This window comes from Molossus molossus, unplaced genomic scaffold (assembly GCF_014108415.1).
Source record: "Molossus molossus isolate mMolMol1 unplaced genomic scaffold, mMolMol1.p scaffold_m16_p_16, whole genome shotgun sequence".
Taxonomy (NCBI): Eukaryota; Metazoa; Chordata; class Mammalia; order Chiroptera; family Molossidae; genus Molossus; species Molossus molossus.
The window spans coordinates 49,343,447-49,358,515 of record NW_023425351.1 but is presented as its reverse complement, the minus strand read 5'-3'; the positions used below and the strand labels follow the sequence as shown (position 1 = coordinate 49,358,515).

The 15,069-nt window shown below is 44.7% G+C and overlaps 1 protein-coding gene across 1 annotated transcript; it reads left to right on the top strand.

Annotated features, from left to right (window-relative positions):
• The first annotated feature begins 6,866 nt into the window (after positions 1-6,866).
• Positions 6,867-14,475, top strand: ABRA (actin binding Rho activating protein). Its single transcript, XM_036264125.1, has 2 exons — positions 6,867-7,573; positions 12,983-14,475. Exons 1-2 carry the CDS (start codon positions 6,903-6,905, stop codon positions 13,458-13,460), a joined length of 1,149 nt encoding a protein of 382 aa, XP_036120018.1. The 5' UTR covers positions 6,867-6,902; the 3' UTR covers positions 13,461-14,475.
• Positions 14,476-15,069: the final 594 nt, after the last annotated feature.

Below are 15,069 nucleotides of genomic sequence, written 5' to 3'. Positions count from 1 at the left end.
CAGTGGGGTAGAGGAGAATCACTGGAAAAGCAGTCAGGGAGCTAACGAGGGGAGAGAGTTGTAAGACTTTGCAGACCACTGTGAGGATTTTGGCCTTTATTCTGAGGCAAAAACTACAGAAGAATTTTAAGCAAAGTGATAGGATCTGACGTACGTTTTTAAAAGATCTGGCTAATTGTGAGAATAGACTGAACAAGGTGGGAGCAGGAAGATCGGTTAAGGAGACTACACAATACTTCACACAAGAATTTATGGTGACTTGAGCTGTGAATGGTCCGGGTGGGGAGGTTGATGGCTGTAAAGATGTTGAGAAGTGGTCAGATTCTGGACCTTTCAAGGTATGTGCAACATTGCCCTTGGACAGAGTGTGGGATATGAGAAAAGAAAAGGAGACAAAGATTACTTCAAGTTTTTTGGCCTGAGCAACTGGTAGAACAAAGTTAACTCTGAGCTGAAAAGAGCAATACTGTGAAAAGTTCAAGTTGGAAAGACTGAGAGTTCAGTTTTGTGCACATTAAGAAGGAGCTAGCCATTGGACAGATATCCCATGTAGATGCCTACCAGGTTGTTGAACATATAAGCCTGGGGTACAAGGCTAGGTTGGGCTGGAGGTACGTGTTTGGGAAGTGTCGTATAGAGATGGCATTTAAAGCCTTGAGATCATCAAGGGAGTGAGTGTAACCTGAGCAGTGACAAGGACCCGCTGGGACTTGCACACACCAGTGTTAAGGGGCTGGGGAGGAAAGCAGGTACCAGCAGAGGAGACTGAGAGGAGGCAGCAGTGATGTAGAAGGAAAACCAAGAGGGCGCTTCATTCCAGAAGTCAAGAGAAGAAAGCATCTGGAGGAGGAGTGAGTGTTCTAATGTGTCCAGTGATGCTTCGCAGACTTCATCTCATACACACACAATAACAACATGGAAATATAATATTATTGCCATGTCAGACAAAGCAATAGATTATCAGAGAACTTATCTAACTTCTCCAAGAGTACACAGATTCTGAGAGGAGATCCAGAATGCAAAACCAATCTGCCAGAACCTATGCCTGGGCTACTGGTCACTACACTCTTCGCACCTTCATACTGAGTGTCTGCTGCACCCACAGCACTCTAGGAGCTAGGACCACGGGTCTCAATCCTGAGGGTCTGTTTGATTCCAGTGGTGCCAGGACCTCACCCAAGACCTGTTTCCAGAGACAGCACTTCACCTCTGTAGTTTTTAAAGCTGCACAGGCGATTCTAATGTGATTGAAGATCCCAGTGTGAATGAAGATCCCAGTGTGACTGAAGATCCCAGTGTGACTGAACATCCCAGTGTGACTGAAGATCCCAGTGTGACTGAAGATCCCAGTGTGACTGAAGATCCCAGTGTGATTGAAGATCCCAGTGTGACTGAAGATCCCAGTGTGATTGAAGATCCCAATGACTGTGAACAGGAGGTTCCAGTTAAGTCTGTGCTCAACTCTTCGGTTATCACTACCAAGCAACTGAGACCTCACCTGACCCTCACCAGGGTGAGGACACCCTTTTAGGCACTGCCCTAAGAGCTTCACTATAAATTATCCTAAAATAAAACACTATAAATAAGCTTTCCCTTGAAGGCTTTGCTCCTTGCAAGTGACTTCGCTTGACCCTTCCACCTCAGGGAGACTCACCCTGCCATGGGTCTGGTATGTCCTGTCCTTGGTCAAACAGAGGTATTTAAGAAAGTGTAATGCTCTACCTTCATGACTCAAAATAAAAAAATATTTATAATGATAACCACTCATTGAGAGCTTGCACCTGCCAGGCACCGTAGTTCTTGTGCTTCACATGGGTTCACTCATTTAATCCCTGCACTGGCCCCAGGAGGTAAATCCTCTGATAATGCTCATCTTATAGATAAAGAAACGGAATCTTAGAGAAAATAAATCACATGCCACAGGTCACACTGCTTGTCAGCAGAGCCTGGATGTTCACCCAGTTCTGCCTGACCACAGGGTCCGTATTCCTGGTTATTCTTACTACTTGACATCTCCACATGCATGCCCCAGGACTCCAACTCAAGATGGAAATGTTTCCTTCTCAGCACAGATCCTCCTTCTCCTGTCCTCTCCCAGCTTAGTCACCTCCTCATACCTATCACTTAAATCTAAACCTCCAGATCATCCCCAACGCCCATCACCCAATAACCTTTTAGTGTTCCTCTCACTGGTTCTCAATCTTTCTTCTTTCACATGCTCACTTAGTTCTTTCCTAATTTTATTCGTGCAGTATTATTTCAGTAACCCCTATGAACAGTGTCCCTAGCCTAGTCTTATCTTTTGCAAATCCGAACCCCATTTTGCTGGATCTAGATGGATCCTTTGGTAATGCAAAGTCGCTATCACCAGGAGGCTTAGAATTCCTCCCTGATGCAGCCAGTTCCATATGGACCGACAGATTCCTTGGCCAGAGGCTCCGTCACCATGTCTCCAACTTCTTCAAAGGCCTGTCCCACTACTTCCTGGCGACTTGTTCTTACCCCATCAACAGGCTCTTCTCTAAAGGTCCTACCTGGGGGCCCACACACAGAATTGGGTCCAAAGACATGCTACACTGTGTTGGTTCACCCAGTGCGACTGTGTTTCTGTGCCTGTCTGTACCTGCCACCATTTAAAGGATTACTCAAGCTCATGTAAAACATCCAGGCCTCTAACTTCTCTGGAAACACTGCCTCACCACCCAGGGTTGTGCCCCAACCCAACTCACCTCACACTTGTGACCTGCGTGACCGTGCGGCATCTGTGCGTGATCTCTCCTCTGGGTCCTGAGGTCTCTGCGTTTGCACTTGGTTCCCGCTGTGTCTTCAGGTTAGAGTTCCCTCTCTCCACCTGGCAAACTTCTTGTCTTTTTATTTTCAGGAGAGTTGGCCCATACCGTCATTGCTTCGTGGGGAGGGTGCTCAGGGGCCCTCGGTGCCGCGGCCGCTGCCAGGCAGGGTTTGGGGGCGCGGGGGGCGCGGAGGGCGCTGGCCTGCGGGGGGCGGGCTTGTTCCCGCCCATCCTGTGCCCGCCGCTGCCCAGGGGCCAGGTGTTCTGGTCGGTGGAGGTCGACGGTGGTCTGCACACAGGTAGCGGCTCTGCTGGCCGGGTTCCCGCTTCATGACCATCGCCACACCTCGGCCCTGGCCGCCGCCTCGGCCACCTTGTCGCGGTGAGCCAGCCGCTGTGACGAGAGGAGCCGCGGGCCTTCGGATGGCTGGGTTCGGTCCGTCTGCTTCGTCCTCTTGACCGGGCGCCTCAGCAGTTCCTACTCCGTCCGTGGCCGCTGGGCGGGCGCTGCGGCAGCTCCTGCGGGTTGGCGGCCGGACGGACAGAAGGGGGCTATTTTTGACCCTTGACCTCCCCTCCAGAAAGGCGGCGGGGGGCGGGGGGCCTTCCCTGGCAGGTGCCCTGCTGGGTCCCGAGCCAAGTCCTGTCCCGCGAAGACCGCACCCATCCCGCGCATGGTCCCAGGCGCAGGAGGCCGTTAGGGCTGGAGACCTCCAACCACAGCCCCCAAGTTCTCCTGATCCTTCCGATAAATCAGTCGCCCTCTGCTCCGTGGTCCCGTGAAGCTTCATTTTTATTTCTGCCGTAGCTTTCCCCAGACTATCGAAGGCGGTAGTGTGCGTCTAGACTGGGGAAAGCCTGCAGGAGGTTCGGTTTGCGCAGCTTCGCGCCCCTCGGGTGCGGTCCGCCCGCCTGGCCCCTGCGTGCCTCCCGCAGGCACCAGCCCGTCAGCGGAGGGAGGAAGCTCCTTCAGCTCTCCGCTCACGTCTTCCAGTCCCAACTGCCTGACACTTAACAAGTAAAGGACTTAGATTATGTAGAAAGGATCAAAAACTTGTTTCACATGAGCTTTGAGCAAATGTGGCTTTCTGAATTCTCATTAGTACGGTTAACAGAGCCGGTGACCAGGGTGGCCGCTGCCTGACTTGCAAGTGTATCTGCGGAGAAGTGTATCAGCGCCCTCCCCTCCCGAGTATTGCACATATGCTCAAATAACAACTACTGGTTTTTCAAAACACTTTCACACTTAGGAGAATTTTCTTGGGTAGTAATGACTTCATTAATCAGGCCTGCAACTTCCCCTACAGTTTCTAATCTCATGGTTTTATAAAAACTCACACTGGGGCCCTGGCCGGTTTGGTTCAGTGGTTAGAGCAATGGCCTGTGGACCAAGGAGTCCCAGGTTCGATTCCAGCCAGGGGCACATACCTCGGCTGCAGATCGTCTCCCTGGGGCCATGCAGGTAGCAATCAGTCTATGTGTCTCTCACAGTGAGGATTAAAAAAAAAAAACCTCACACTGTAAACTACTTATTTTACTGTATCTTTGTTTCTGAGATTTTGTTTTTATCTTTTACATCTGTTAAAGTGGAAGAATACTACACCCAAGAATCTAGATCTAGACTCAGAAAGATGTAACGTTTCTAGAGCAATCAGAAGATGTGTGGCAGTAGGCGGCATACACATCTTGCTTCAGGGGACCAATGCTCACTCCCTTCTGGAGAAGTATGAATGAAAGTCCACAGTTGCCATGGAAGCTGAATCTCAGAAGGAACAACCAGATTCTTTTAGGAGCTGCCTCTGTTTTTTTGCCGAGACTATCTACTGACAGCCCCCGGCCCCAGGCAGCTGACCACACTGCTGTGAAAGACTAAATAACATTCCGCTGTCTCCATTTGTTCCCCCTCTATCAGAATTGAATGTGGAGCAGGTGTGGTCAGCGAAGCAGGAAAATCCCTTTAGAAATTGTCTATTAGCCTGGTCCTGGGCTAACTTATGGGTATTGCTCAGGAACCCCATTCCTTCCCAAGGCGTGCCAAGCAAGGAAGGGAATCGTAACAGGAGCCAAACAGTCTGCAGTGTATCTACATTCCAAGAAAGAATGTCAGAAATTTCAGACTTCAAATTAAATCTTTGTTTGTAACAGTTTTCTTTCCTGTAATCCAATTTCCTCTTAATTAATCAAGAGGGATTTTTGGCTGTGTGTTGTTGGAACGGTTAACATGATCAGATAATGTTCAACTCTGAAAACGTGTGTGACAGATTTCTAGATAGAATATTAAAACAGCTCCCAAATTGGTTTAATCCCAGGAGGTAAATGACCTACATGATAAAGGAAAAAAAATTTTTTTTAATCCTCACCCAAGATATTTTTCCATTAATTTTCAGATAGAGTGGGAAGGAGAGAAAGAGAGAGAGAGGGAGAGAAACATCCATGTTAGAGAGACACATGGATTGGTTGCCTCCCGCACGACCCCAACCAGGGCTGGGGATTGAACTGCAACTGAAGACTCTTTGGTCTGCAGGCCAATGCTCTAACCACTGAACAACCGGCCAGGACACCTACATGATAAAATACTGATATCACTTTTTAAATGAAGTGGTCTTACTATCACAGGTAATTAACTTTCATATCTATTTGTATGTTCTTAGCAGTTTTCTATCAGTATGGTTCACTGCGTGCCAAGATTGGAGAAAACAATACAGTATTAAAGTCTATAGAGCTGCTGTATGGAAAAATATATTTGTCTTACTTTAAAAATGTTCAGTGCTGCCCTGGCCGGTTTGGCTCAGCGGTTAGAGCGTCGGCCTGCGGTCCGGAGAGACCCGGGTTCGGTTCCCGCTAAGGGCATGTACTTCGGTTGCAGTTTGTCCCCGGCCCTGGTTGGTCGTGCGGGTGGCAGCCACTCGATGTGTCCCTTCATGTCGATGTTTCTCTCTCTCCCTTCCTCTCTCTCCCTCCCACTCTATCTGTACAAAAAATGGAAAAATGTCCTCGGGTAAGGATAAAAAAAAATAATAATAAAAATAAATGTTCAGTGCTGAGCTCTGAGCATTTTTTTTTTTTTTTTTAGTTTCGTTCACTTCATAGATTGTTCTTTTCAGTCCAAATGACCTATCTATCCAGTCCTTTTTAATAAACCATATTTCAATCTTTGTTCTGGGAATTGAAAGAGTGGCTTTCTCTTAAAGAAGGATGTGTTATTAAAAAGGAAAAGTCAGGCAGGGTTGCTTCTGTTAGCATTCACTTCTTTTGTCTTTGAATGGTCTTTTTAAACAAACAATTTGATTTATTGTTATAATAATGTATAAAATTCAATGTATGTGTAAGTCTTAATTTAAATATTTAAAAGAATAATTGGACCAAAATTTTGACCATCATCTTCATTTAATATGATTTACTGACACAAAATTTCCAACCCGGGACTAGAAAACACGGCTATTGTTATCCCCGTTATCCGGGCCTCAGTTTTCTCATCTGAAAAATGAAAATTGGATGCGGTGACTTCTAAGTTCTGTATTGAATAGAGTTGAAGACAATAGAAAAAGGTAATTTAGGATCTTTGATCACTAGAATGAAAAGAGGCACAAGCTCTGAAGCAGACAGATCTGGGTTCGAATCCGGAAGTTAGCTTTGGGAAGTTAGATTTCATTGCACTCAGCTATAAAATGGGACTAAGCTCCTTGACGGCTGTTGAGGTTTAAATGAGAACACACTTATAATGTTCCTAGTACAACTTGTGCACATATTTTATGCTTCTATAAATGGTAAGACCATATTTTAAGGTCAAGAAAAACATAAGGCTGAGCGCATGATCAGATCTAGTAATTTCCACTCTGGCACTCGGAGAAGAAAGGGAGTGAGCATATCCCTGTCCTTTACCAGGGAGATATCCCTTTGCTGTGATGAAATCAGAGCCGTCAGGGTTTATAAAAAGAACACCATTAGGGGGAAGGCACCAAATCTCGGCCAGAAATGCTTCACATACTTTCATCGTCACCAAACTCTCTTCCCACCCCACACCCTGCTTCTATTTAAATCCGAGGCACTCCACTGGTCCCCACTCATTTTTGTGGGTGCCCAGGCTACCAGCACAGAAGAGAAGGACAGTATGACTCCAGGAGAAAAAGGAAGAGAGGGAGGACCAGCCAAGAGTGCCCTCCGGAAGATACACACAGCCACCCTGGTGATCAACTTGGCCCGAGGTTGGCAGCAGTGGGCAAATGAGAACAGCACCAGGCAGGCCCAGGAGCCTGCAGGCTGGCTGCCCGGAGGGACCCAGGACCCACCTCAGGATCCTAAACCAGTGACACATCCTGTTCCCCACCAGAATGCTCCGAGTGCCCCAAAGCCTCCCTCCCTACAGCCAGAGGGGCGTGGAGACAGGCAGAGCTCAGGGGGAGCCCCTGAGGTCTCTCACATCAAAAGGAAGGAGGTGACCAAAACAGTTGTGAGCAAAGTTTACGAGAGAGGAGGAGATGTGAGCCACCTCAGCCACAGGTACGAGAAGGATGGTGGCACACCTGAACCAGGGCGGCCGGAGGATGACATTGACAGAATCCTCCACAGCCACGGCTCCCCGACACGGCGGAGAAAATGCTCTAACCTGGTATCTGAGCTGACCAAAGGCTGGAAAGAGATGGAACAGGACGAGCCCAGCTGGAGGAGCGACAGCATAGACACGGAGGACAGCGGCTACGGAGGGGAGCCGGAGGACAAGCCCGAGCAGGGTGCAGAGCAGCAGGTGGCCGTTGCCAGAATCAGACGCCCCTTGCCCTCCCAGTAAGTGCATCCATCCTTCCGCTCCTTGTACTGCTGCAGCCCCAGCCAGCTCGGGGCCCAGACAGCAGGGGAGTTCTGCTGAGCTAGAGGGGGACTCAAAGACAGGCCAGCAGGGAGGTCCTGCGGGAAGGGTGCCGCAGCGGGCAGAGGGCAGAGGGCAGAGGGCAGCGCCCAGCTCAGACCAGGACCTTTGGGGAGAGGCCTCGTTCTGTTGTTTCTCTTTTCTGTTTGAACCAAACGCTCAGGTGTTAGCCTCAACAGAAATGGAACCAACAGAGAGGGGTGCTGTGTGGTTTGGGTGAAATTTAAAAATCAACTGTAGAATGAGTAGAAAATTGGCTTCTCTGTACAGAAAAGAGCTTGCTGATAGAGGGATTGGAGATACCTTTCCTTCGTCGCAAATCAGTCTAAGTTGTATCAGGAGTCACAGCCCCCCAAATAGTGCGCTTGGAACACAGATCTCTGCAGTCTGTCGTCAGGTAGGAGGCTGCTATCTAACGAGAGCAAGCTCTGAAGTCAGACAGACCCAATGTCGCCTCTACCCTGACTACAGTGAACAGTACTGTTACATACCTGAATGTTGCTAAGAGTAGAACTGAAATGTACTACACACAAACACACACACACACACACACACACACACACAACTTGGTTATTTTCCTAAGCCCAATTCCTCCTTTGTAAAATGATGGCAACAGTAACCTTTTGGGATAAATTCTCTTGCACTGAGAGAAGTAAATGAGGGTCAGGCTGCCGAGCACCTAGCACAGTGCCCGCCACAAATGCTCAATATATAAAAGCTGTTATGTGTATAGATTCTATCACTTAGCACTTTTTCAAACTTTCAGAAGAAATGTGTCATTTGTAAACAGGGAAATGCTATTAAAGCTAGATAATTAAAATACCACAATCCTAAAATATTTAGATGTTAAATATACACACACACATACAGACTCAAACGGCCACACTTATTCAGACAAGAAACACACGCTTTATTTCGAGACACTGACTCCACCTCCACACAATGGAAAGTCCGGATATCATACTCTGCAACCACAGGATATCAAAATACGGGAAAAGTCTCTGATGTGATGAATGCCTTTAGAGACTCCCTCTAGAAACAGTTACATGTGTAGATGTGCTTTTCCAGTTTGATGAAACAACCAGAAAGTGAGGAATAGAATTGGTTACCTAATTTGACAAAGAGCTGTCTTATAGTGTGTGACTTCACAGATGTTTTGAAGGAATTAGAATGACTATATTGCAAGCTTTCAAGAAAAATGAAACGGGAAACATATCATTTTAACAATCTCTCATGTGTTTAGAGTGCGCTTATGTGTATTTTACATGCTTTTGCCTTTTGACGCTTAGAATCCTATGTGGTAGGCACTATCCCCTTTTGGGAAGGAGGCGGAGCTCAGAGGGAAAGCTGACCTAGCGAAGTGGCGGAGCTGAGCGTGCCTGTCCCCACATGCAATGCTTAGACACGGTGCCAAACCCTATGCAGTGCCTTGATGTGTTCAGAGATTCGGATCTGTGCTCTACTTACATTAATATAGGAATTCATAATCAGAAAAACCATTCTACCAGAAATACGAGCACCTGCCTGCTAGAAAGAGAATAATAGAGCCCAACAGAATAAAGACAGACTGGCAGGGAAGACCTTCCTGCCAGCACGTTGAATTGGCCAGAGGCAGGGAGATGACAGCTGGGACCAATCTCCAAAGCACATACTCTTCTCTGGTACTTGTGTGAGCACTTCTCATAGGTTTATTCATTCAATCCTCACAACATTCTCATGGGCGAGGTGTCATCATTAACTACGCTTGATAGATGAGAACATAGACAGAGACATGAGGGAATGCGTATAAGATTAAACAGCCCACGGGATTTGAACCCGGGCATCCTGGCTCTAGAGCCCACCCTCTTGGCCAGGACTCTGAACCCTCTCACCTGGAAGTGGGACTTGCGTTCAGGCCCTTTCTCACGGTCCCTGAAATCAGGCGTGTACAAGGACACCTCGGTGTGGTGGAGAGGAGCTTAAGCTTTGAATGAGAAACACATTTGAATCATAGTTACATGGACAAATCCTAAATCTCTTTGTCCTCATCTAAAAAATAGAAACAATAATTCCAGTTATTTTTGTATTAATTATGTAAAGTGATGGACCCAGAGGAGCTATTGAATAAGTTATACTCATTACAGTGCAGGGGGCCAGCCCCAGCGATCGCAGCCCTTCAGGTTTGGCCAGGGGGTGTGGGCATTAAATGTCTCCTTCCTTCTTTGGTTCCTTTCCCTCAGTCTTAACCAGTACTCAGGGTACCAAGATGCTGTATGCAGCAGCAGCGGCTCAGTGTCACGGGTAACCCTACCTGTGCTCAGTAAGCTTCCGCAGAAGCTTTGGGATCCTCAAATACTGCTTGAGCAACGAACGTGGCATTACGGAGAAAGTCTATAGGAAAGGAGTTTTCACTTATTTTCATTAAACACCATTCTTATCCCGTATCCACCAATAGGGAGACAATTGTGTATCATGATTATTTAAGTAGAAAGAAAGTTCTGTTGGTAGTTAATAGAAATGAGTCAGGTTGGGTAAAAAGGAGAGATATTCCTTATACTCTTATAAGATAGAGAAAATTGACTACTCATTAAGGTATATGTCCTCTTATACTTTTCTCTATAATCCTATTTTAAATTCTTGCTTATAGGTCCAATTTCTTTGTTTTCCTTCCCTCCCACTATTGGGAATCAAAATTTTACAATATCACAAGTACACATTAAGATTTAAAAGGTGCTTTTTTTGAGAAGATAAATGTTTCTCTTCTTCATAGATTTATAACCTCACCAACGCCAACCCTTATTCCAAAAGATATAGAGTTTCAACACTCAGGGAATCTATGTTCCTAATTAAAATTAGAAGAAGAAAAAAACAACATCAAAGAATCAGAGACCCAGCTAAAATACAGTTGAAACAAATTAGCTCTGGATGCTAATTTAAATATTGTCTTAATTTTTGCTTTCTTTAAATTATTAAATCAATATAAAGCAACATGAAAGAATATTTTTAAAAATAAAATTTAAAAAAAACAGTGATCATCTGGACACAGACAATTGTTTCCAGTTGTGCATAAACCATTGATTTCTTCAGCCTGGTGCATATATGTTTTACACAGTTGGAATTGTACTCAAATTTGTATTACTCTGATTATCTTTATGAATGTCTTGTAGTGATTATTTGCTGTTTTTTATTTTCACTCTTGAATATCCAATAAGTAACTAAAACAGTGTCTGGAACACAGCAGGTATCATAAATACTTTAATCAAGAATGAAAATAAAATGTCCAAGTGCCCAGAAGCTAAAGGGAGGATGTATTGTGTTTTATACTATATGGCAGAATTATAGCTGGTGCTCAGGAGACAAAAAGTATGAGTTAGTGAATAATACTATTCCTCTTCTGACAGTGTCCCAGCCTCAAATCTGGTACAACCTTTGGGTTCTGCATTGAAGGCCTTGGTCTTGTTATAAAGGCCATGCCTGCCATGGATTGCCATGGTTCCCAGGGCAGCTGAACAGGGACAGTCTATGGAGAAGGAGGTGACGGTGAGAATCAGCAGGGCAGAGAAATCCATTCCGCTGGAGGGCTGAGAAGAATCCATTTCACTTCAGGGTGATGCAATTCCTAGCATTTTTCCATACGTACACGATTTTTTAACGTTGAAGTCCTTGTGTATAGTTTTGGTATGCTGTTTTGTCCCAATTGACTTTGTCATGTACATTTGTCCACGTGGGTACAAAGAATAGTAGTGTTATACATAGCAGCATATTCCTAGTTTGGATTCTATTGTAATAGGGTAGGGCTTTTGGACACACAAAGCATAGGAAGTAATGAAAGTTCGCCCTCTAGTGGACGTCATTCCTCTTTTGGAAACAACGCTAACACACACATGTGTGCCTCCCTATCTATTAGCATCCTGCATTTGGAAAACCAGATTTCAGGAAGTAAGTTTGGAAAGTGAGGTATACTTATATCTGACTTCTTCTTGAGTTTTGAAAAGTGAATTGTGATAATTCGGGTAGGAGGGGCTACTTAGTCGTGCCGCTTTCTCCAGCAAACTCAGAACAGCTCTTCATCTCCAGCCCCGATGCTCCCAGCCCTGCTGCCACTTGGTGTTGGGGAGGGGGAGGGGTGGGCCACTTGTGAGGAAGAGGAATGCAGAGCCCTGGCTTTCAGATGATCCTGCTGACTTGTGAAAGCAAAGAGATCACAAGGGAAAAGTCTAGGAGATGAGAGTTACAGATATGACAGGGAAGTCTTAAAGACAAACTGTGTCCCTTTTCAAATTAGGCTTTCACCCTCATGACACTACTGACTTACACTTTCCAACGCTGGTGTTTTGTTTTAAATAAAATATTCATTCCAAACTACAAGGACACACACACACACACACACAGTTTGACACACAACTCACTCCCATGCTGAGCAGCATCATGGCACAGCGGAAAGACTGCTGACTTCAGCCTCAGATGCACCACATGGTGTCCAATAAATGTTGCTATTGCTAACCAGTGTCTTCTACCTATACAATTTGATATTTTAAAATTTGTGGTACATAAATAAGTATAGATATGGTCTCCTTAGACATCCATATATGGCCCTGGCTGGTTGCTCAGTGGTTAGAGTGTTGGCCCGCCGACCAGAGAGTTGTGCGTTAGATTCTGGTCAAGGGCACTTGCCTCGGCTGTGGTTTGGTCCCTGGCCCTGGTCGGGGTCACACAGGAGGCAGCCAATTGATGTGTCTCTCTCATGTCGATGTTGCGCTCTCTCTCTCTCTCTCTCTCTCTCTCTCCCTCCCTCCCTTCCTCCTTCCCTCACACTCTTTCTGAAGTTAAATAAAAAAACACCCTCGGGTGAGGATTAAAAAAAAAAAATCCATACATGAAAATCTACATGTGAGTGAACATTACAACGTGTGGTGGTATAAGCTTTATTTGGGGGGAAATAGCTGGTTTCTGAAGTTCTATATAAAGTGGATTCCCTTAATACACTCATGATTCTAGTTCTAAAATGTTATTAATATGCAATTTAAGAGCCATGTATTTGCATTACCTTTGTGTAAGGAAGCTTTTTTTTCTTAAAATAGTTTGATATTATTGTTTTATGGTGCTTAAAAACCTAATTGTTATTCAGAGAAAATAATCTAGACAGGCACACACCAAACTAAAAACAGTGGTGGGACGTGTGTGTTTCTTCTTTCATTCCTAACTTCCTTGTATCGTTCGTATTTCTTTCATAATGAAACAAAACGAGGGACTTACATTACGAGGCGGATGCGCAGGAAGCACAGGAGAAAGCAGGCGGGGTGCGGTGAACACCAGTGCGTTGACTCTTCACTGTCTCTCTCCTTCAGGGCGAACAGATTTGCGGAGAAACTCAGCTGCAAGGCCCAGCGGAAATGCAGCCACGTGCACAGCCTGCGAGGAAAGTGGCAGCAGTGGGCCGACGACCACGTGCAGTCCCAGAAGCTCAACCCTTTCAGCGAAGAGTTTGACTACGAGCTGGCCATGGCCACCCGCCTGCACAAGGGAGACCAGGGCTACGGCCGCCCCAAGGAGGGAACCAAAACCGCCGAGAGGGCCAAGCGGGCCGAGGAGCACATCTACCGAGAGATTATGGACATGTGCTTCATCATCCGCACCATGGCTCGCCACCGGCGAGACGGCAAGGTCCAGGTCACCTTCGGAGATCTCTTTGACAGATACGTGCGGATTTCAGATAAAGTCGTGGGCATTCTCATGCGCGCCAGGAAGCACGGGCTGGTCCACTTCGAAGGGGAGATGCTGTGGCAAGGCCGAGACGACCATGTCGTGATCACTCTGCTCGAGTGAACCCCCAACGGCCAAAACCATCTGCACCCACGGTCGTCTTAATGCTAAATGCTAATTCGGTGGAAATTAAAATGCAAACTGTTCTGTAATAAGTTAGGAAATATTAAACGATTTTTACATGAATGACCTTTGGCACTCCGTTTCTGAGGAAGTTTGAAGATTTTGAGAAAGCACACACACACAGTTGAAATTCCACGTACCCTTTCAGGCAAAAATATTTGGCTATTTATTGCAGACATTCTTATAGATTTTTAATGAAATAATTACTATATCAAAAAAGAATGCTGAGATTAGGTAAATATCAGCAGAACCTATTATTACGGCATTTTTCAGGGGGGGGAAAAGAATTCTATTAAGTTGGGCAAAACTAAATTTAAAATGTTCTAAGAAGCTTGACTTTGTACATTATTTTAATCATTAACACAAAATGGGCACAGAAGTAAAAAGTTAATTTCAAATAAGATCATGAAATTGCTCAAATTTCTCTGTGGGCTTATGATTTAATAGGTTTCCAAAGTTGGCCATGCTTGTCTTTGTGCAAATCACATGAACACAGACATCACTGGTCGTCTTAGAACCAACAGAGAAGGCGGCTACGTTCGCTTTGGCTGTGGAAGTAAAGCCGGGCGAGAGACCAGGTTCACCTGCCCTAGGGGGACTTCTTGGAGGAGTTTATCTTTTCTCAAAACCTTAATAAGCCATGCTGCTTATATTTATGCTAATATATAATGAAGTAGAAATTTTTTTAAAAAAGACAATCAAGTGGAATGTTTATGTAGAATATCTGATAGAATCACTCACTGGTAAATTAGAATCAGATTTGAAACATTTTCATTTTCTTCATACTCGAAAAAGTTTTATAAAATATCAGCAATATTAGTTCTGCCAAAGTGAAAAAAGTAGTTTAACATGATGCCAAAGAGAAATTTATTTGATATTCATCTGCTACTTGTCATTTTTTTTTCTCAGATTTAACGTGCCTTATATAATTCTAAAAACACAGAATAAAATGTGAGATTACAATTCTTACTGAATTAAATAAAAATTCCTAAATTATATAACACGGTGTTAAATACAGAAATTAATGTCAAATTATGATACCTCGAAATAATAGACATTCATAATCGTTAGGTGTTAGGTTTAATATTCAGTATGGATTAAACTATTATAGGAATTTTTTTTTGTTTTCATGTATGATTCTTTCAAACTTCAAGTTCCAATAACTTCTTAAATAAGGTTTGTACATTTTCGTTTTTATAATATATTAAATTACAAATAAATGACCAATATTAATAAGTAGACTTTCATGTAAGATATACACTTCCATCACAACTATGAGCCTATGTCAAAACGTTAAGATATGGTACTAGAATAAAAGATATTTTCTTGTATTTCCTGTTCTTGTGTTTAGACTACTATTTTTACGACTTATTTGGAATACAACAAAATAATGGAGTGCAACTTGGGTAACTTCTAGTTATCAGTGGAAAATGTAGACCAAGGCTTCCAAGCGTTCCCTCATGTTAAACTCTGGACGCGTACATTACATATGCTGGTTTATGTAGGTACGGACACAGATCCTTCCAACTTCAATTTGTTCAAATATGAG

What these genes read in the sequence shown, in the direction of transcription:
- ABRA (XM_036264125.1), top strand. Translation starts at nt 6,903, where the DNA reads ATGACTCCAGGAGAAAAAGGAAGAGAGGGAGGACCAGCCAAGAGTGCC. An exon ending in AGACGCCCCTTGCCCTCCCA is followed by an intron (nt 7,574 to 12,982) that starts GTAAGTGCATCC and finishes TCTCTCCTTCAG; the next exon opens with GGCGAACAGATTTGCGGAGA.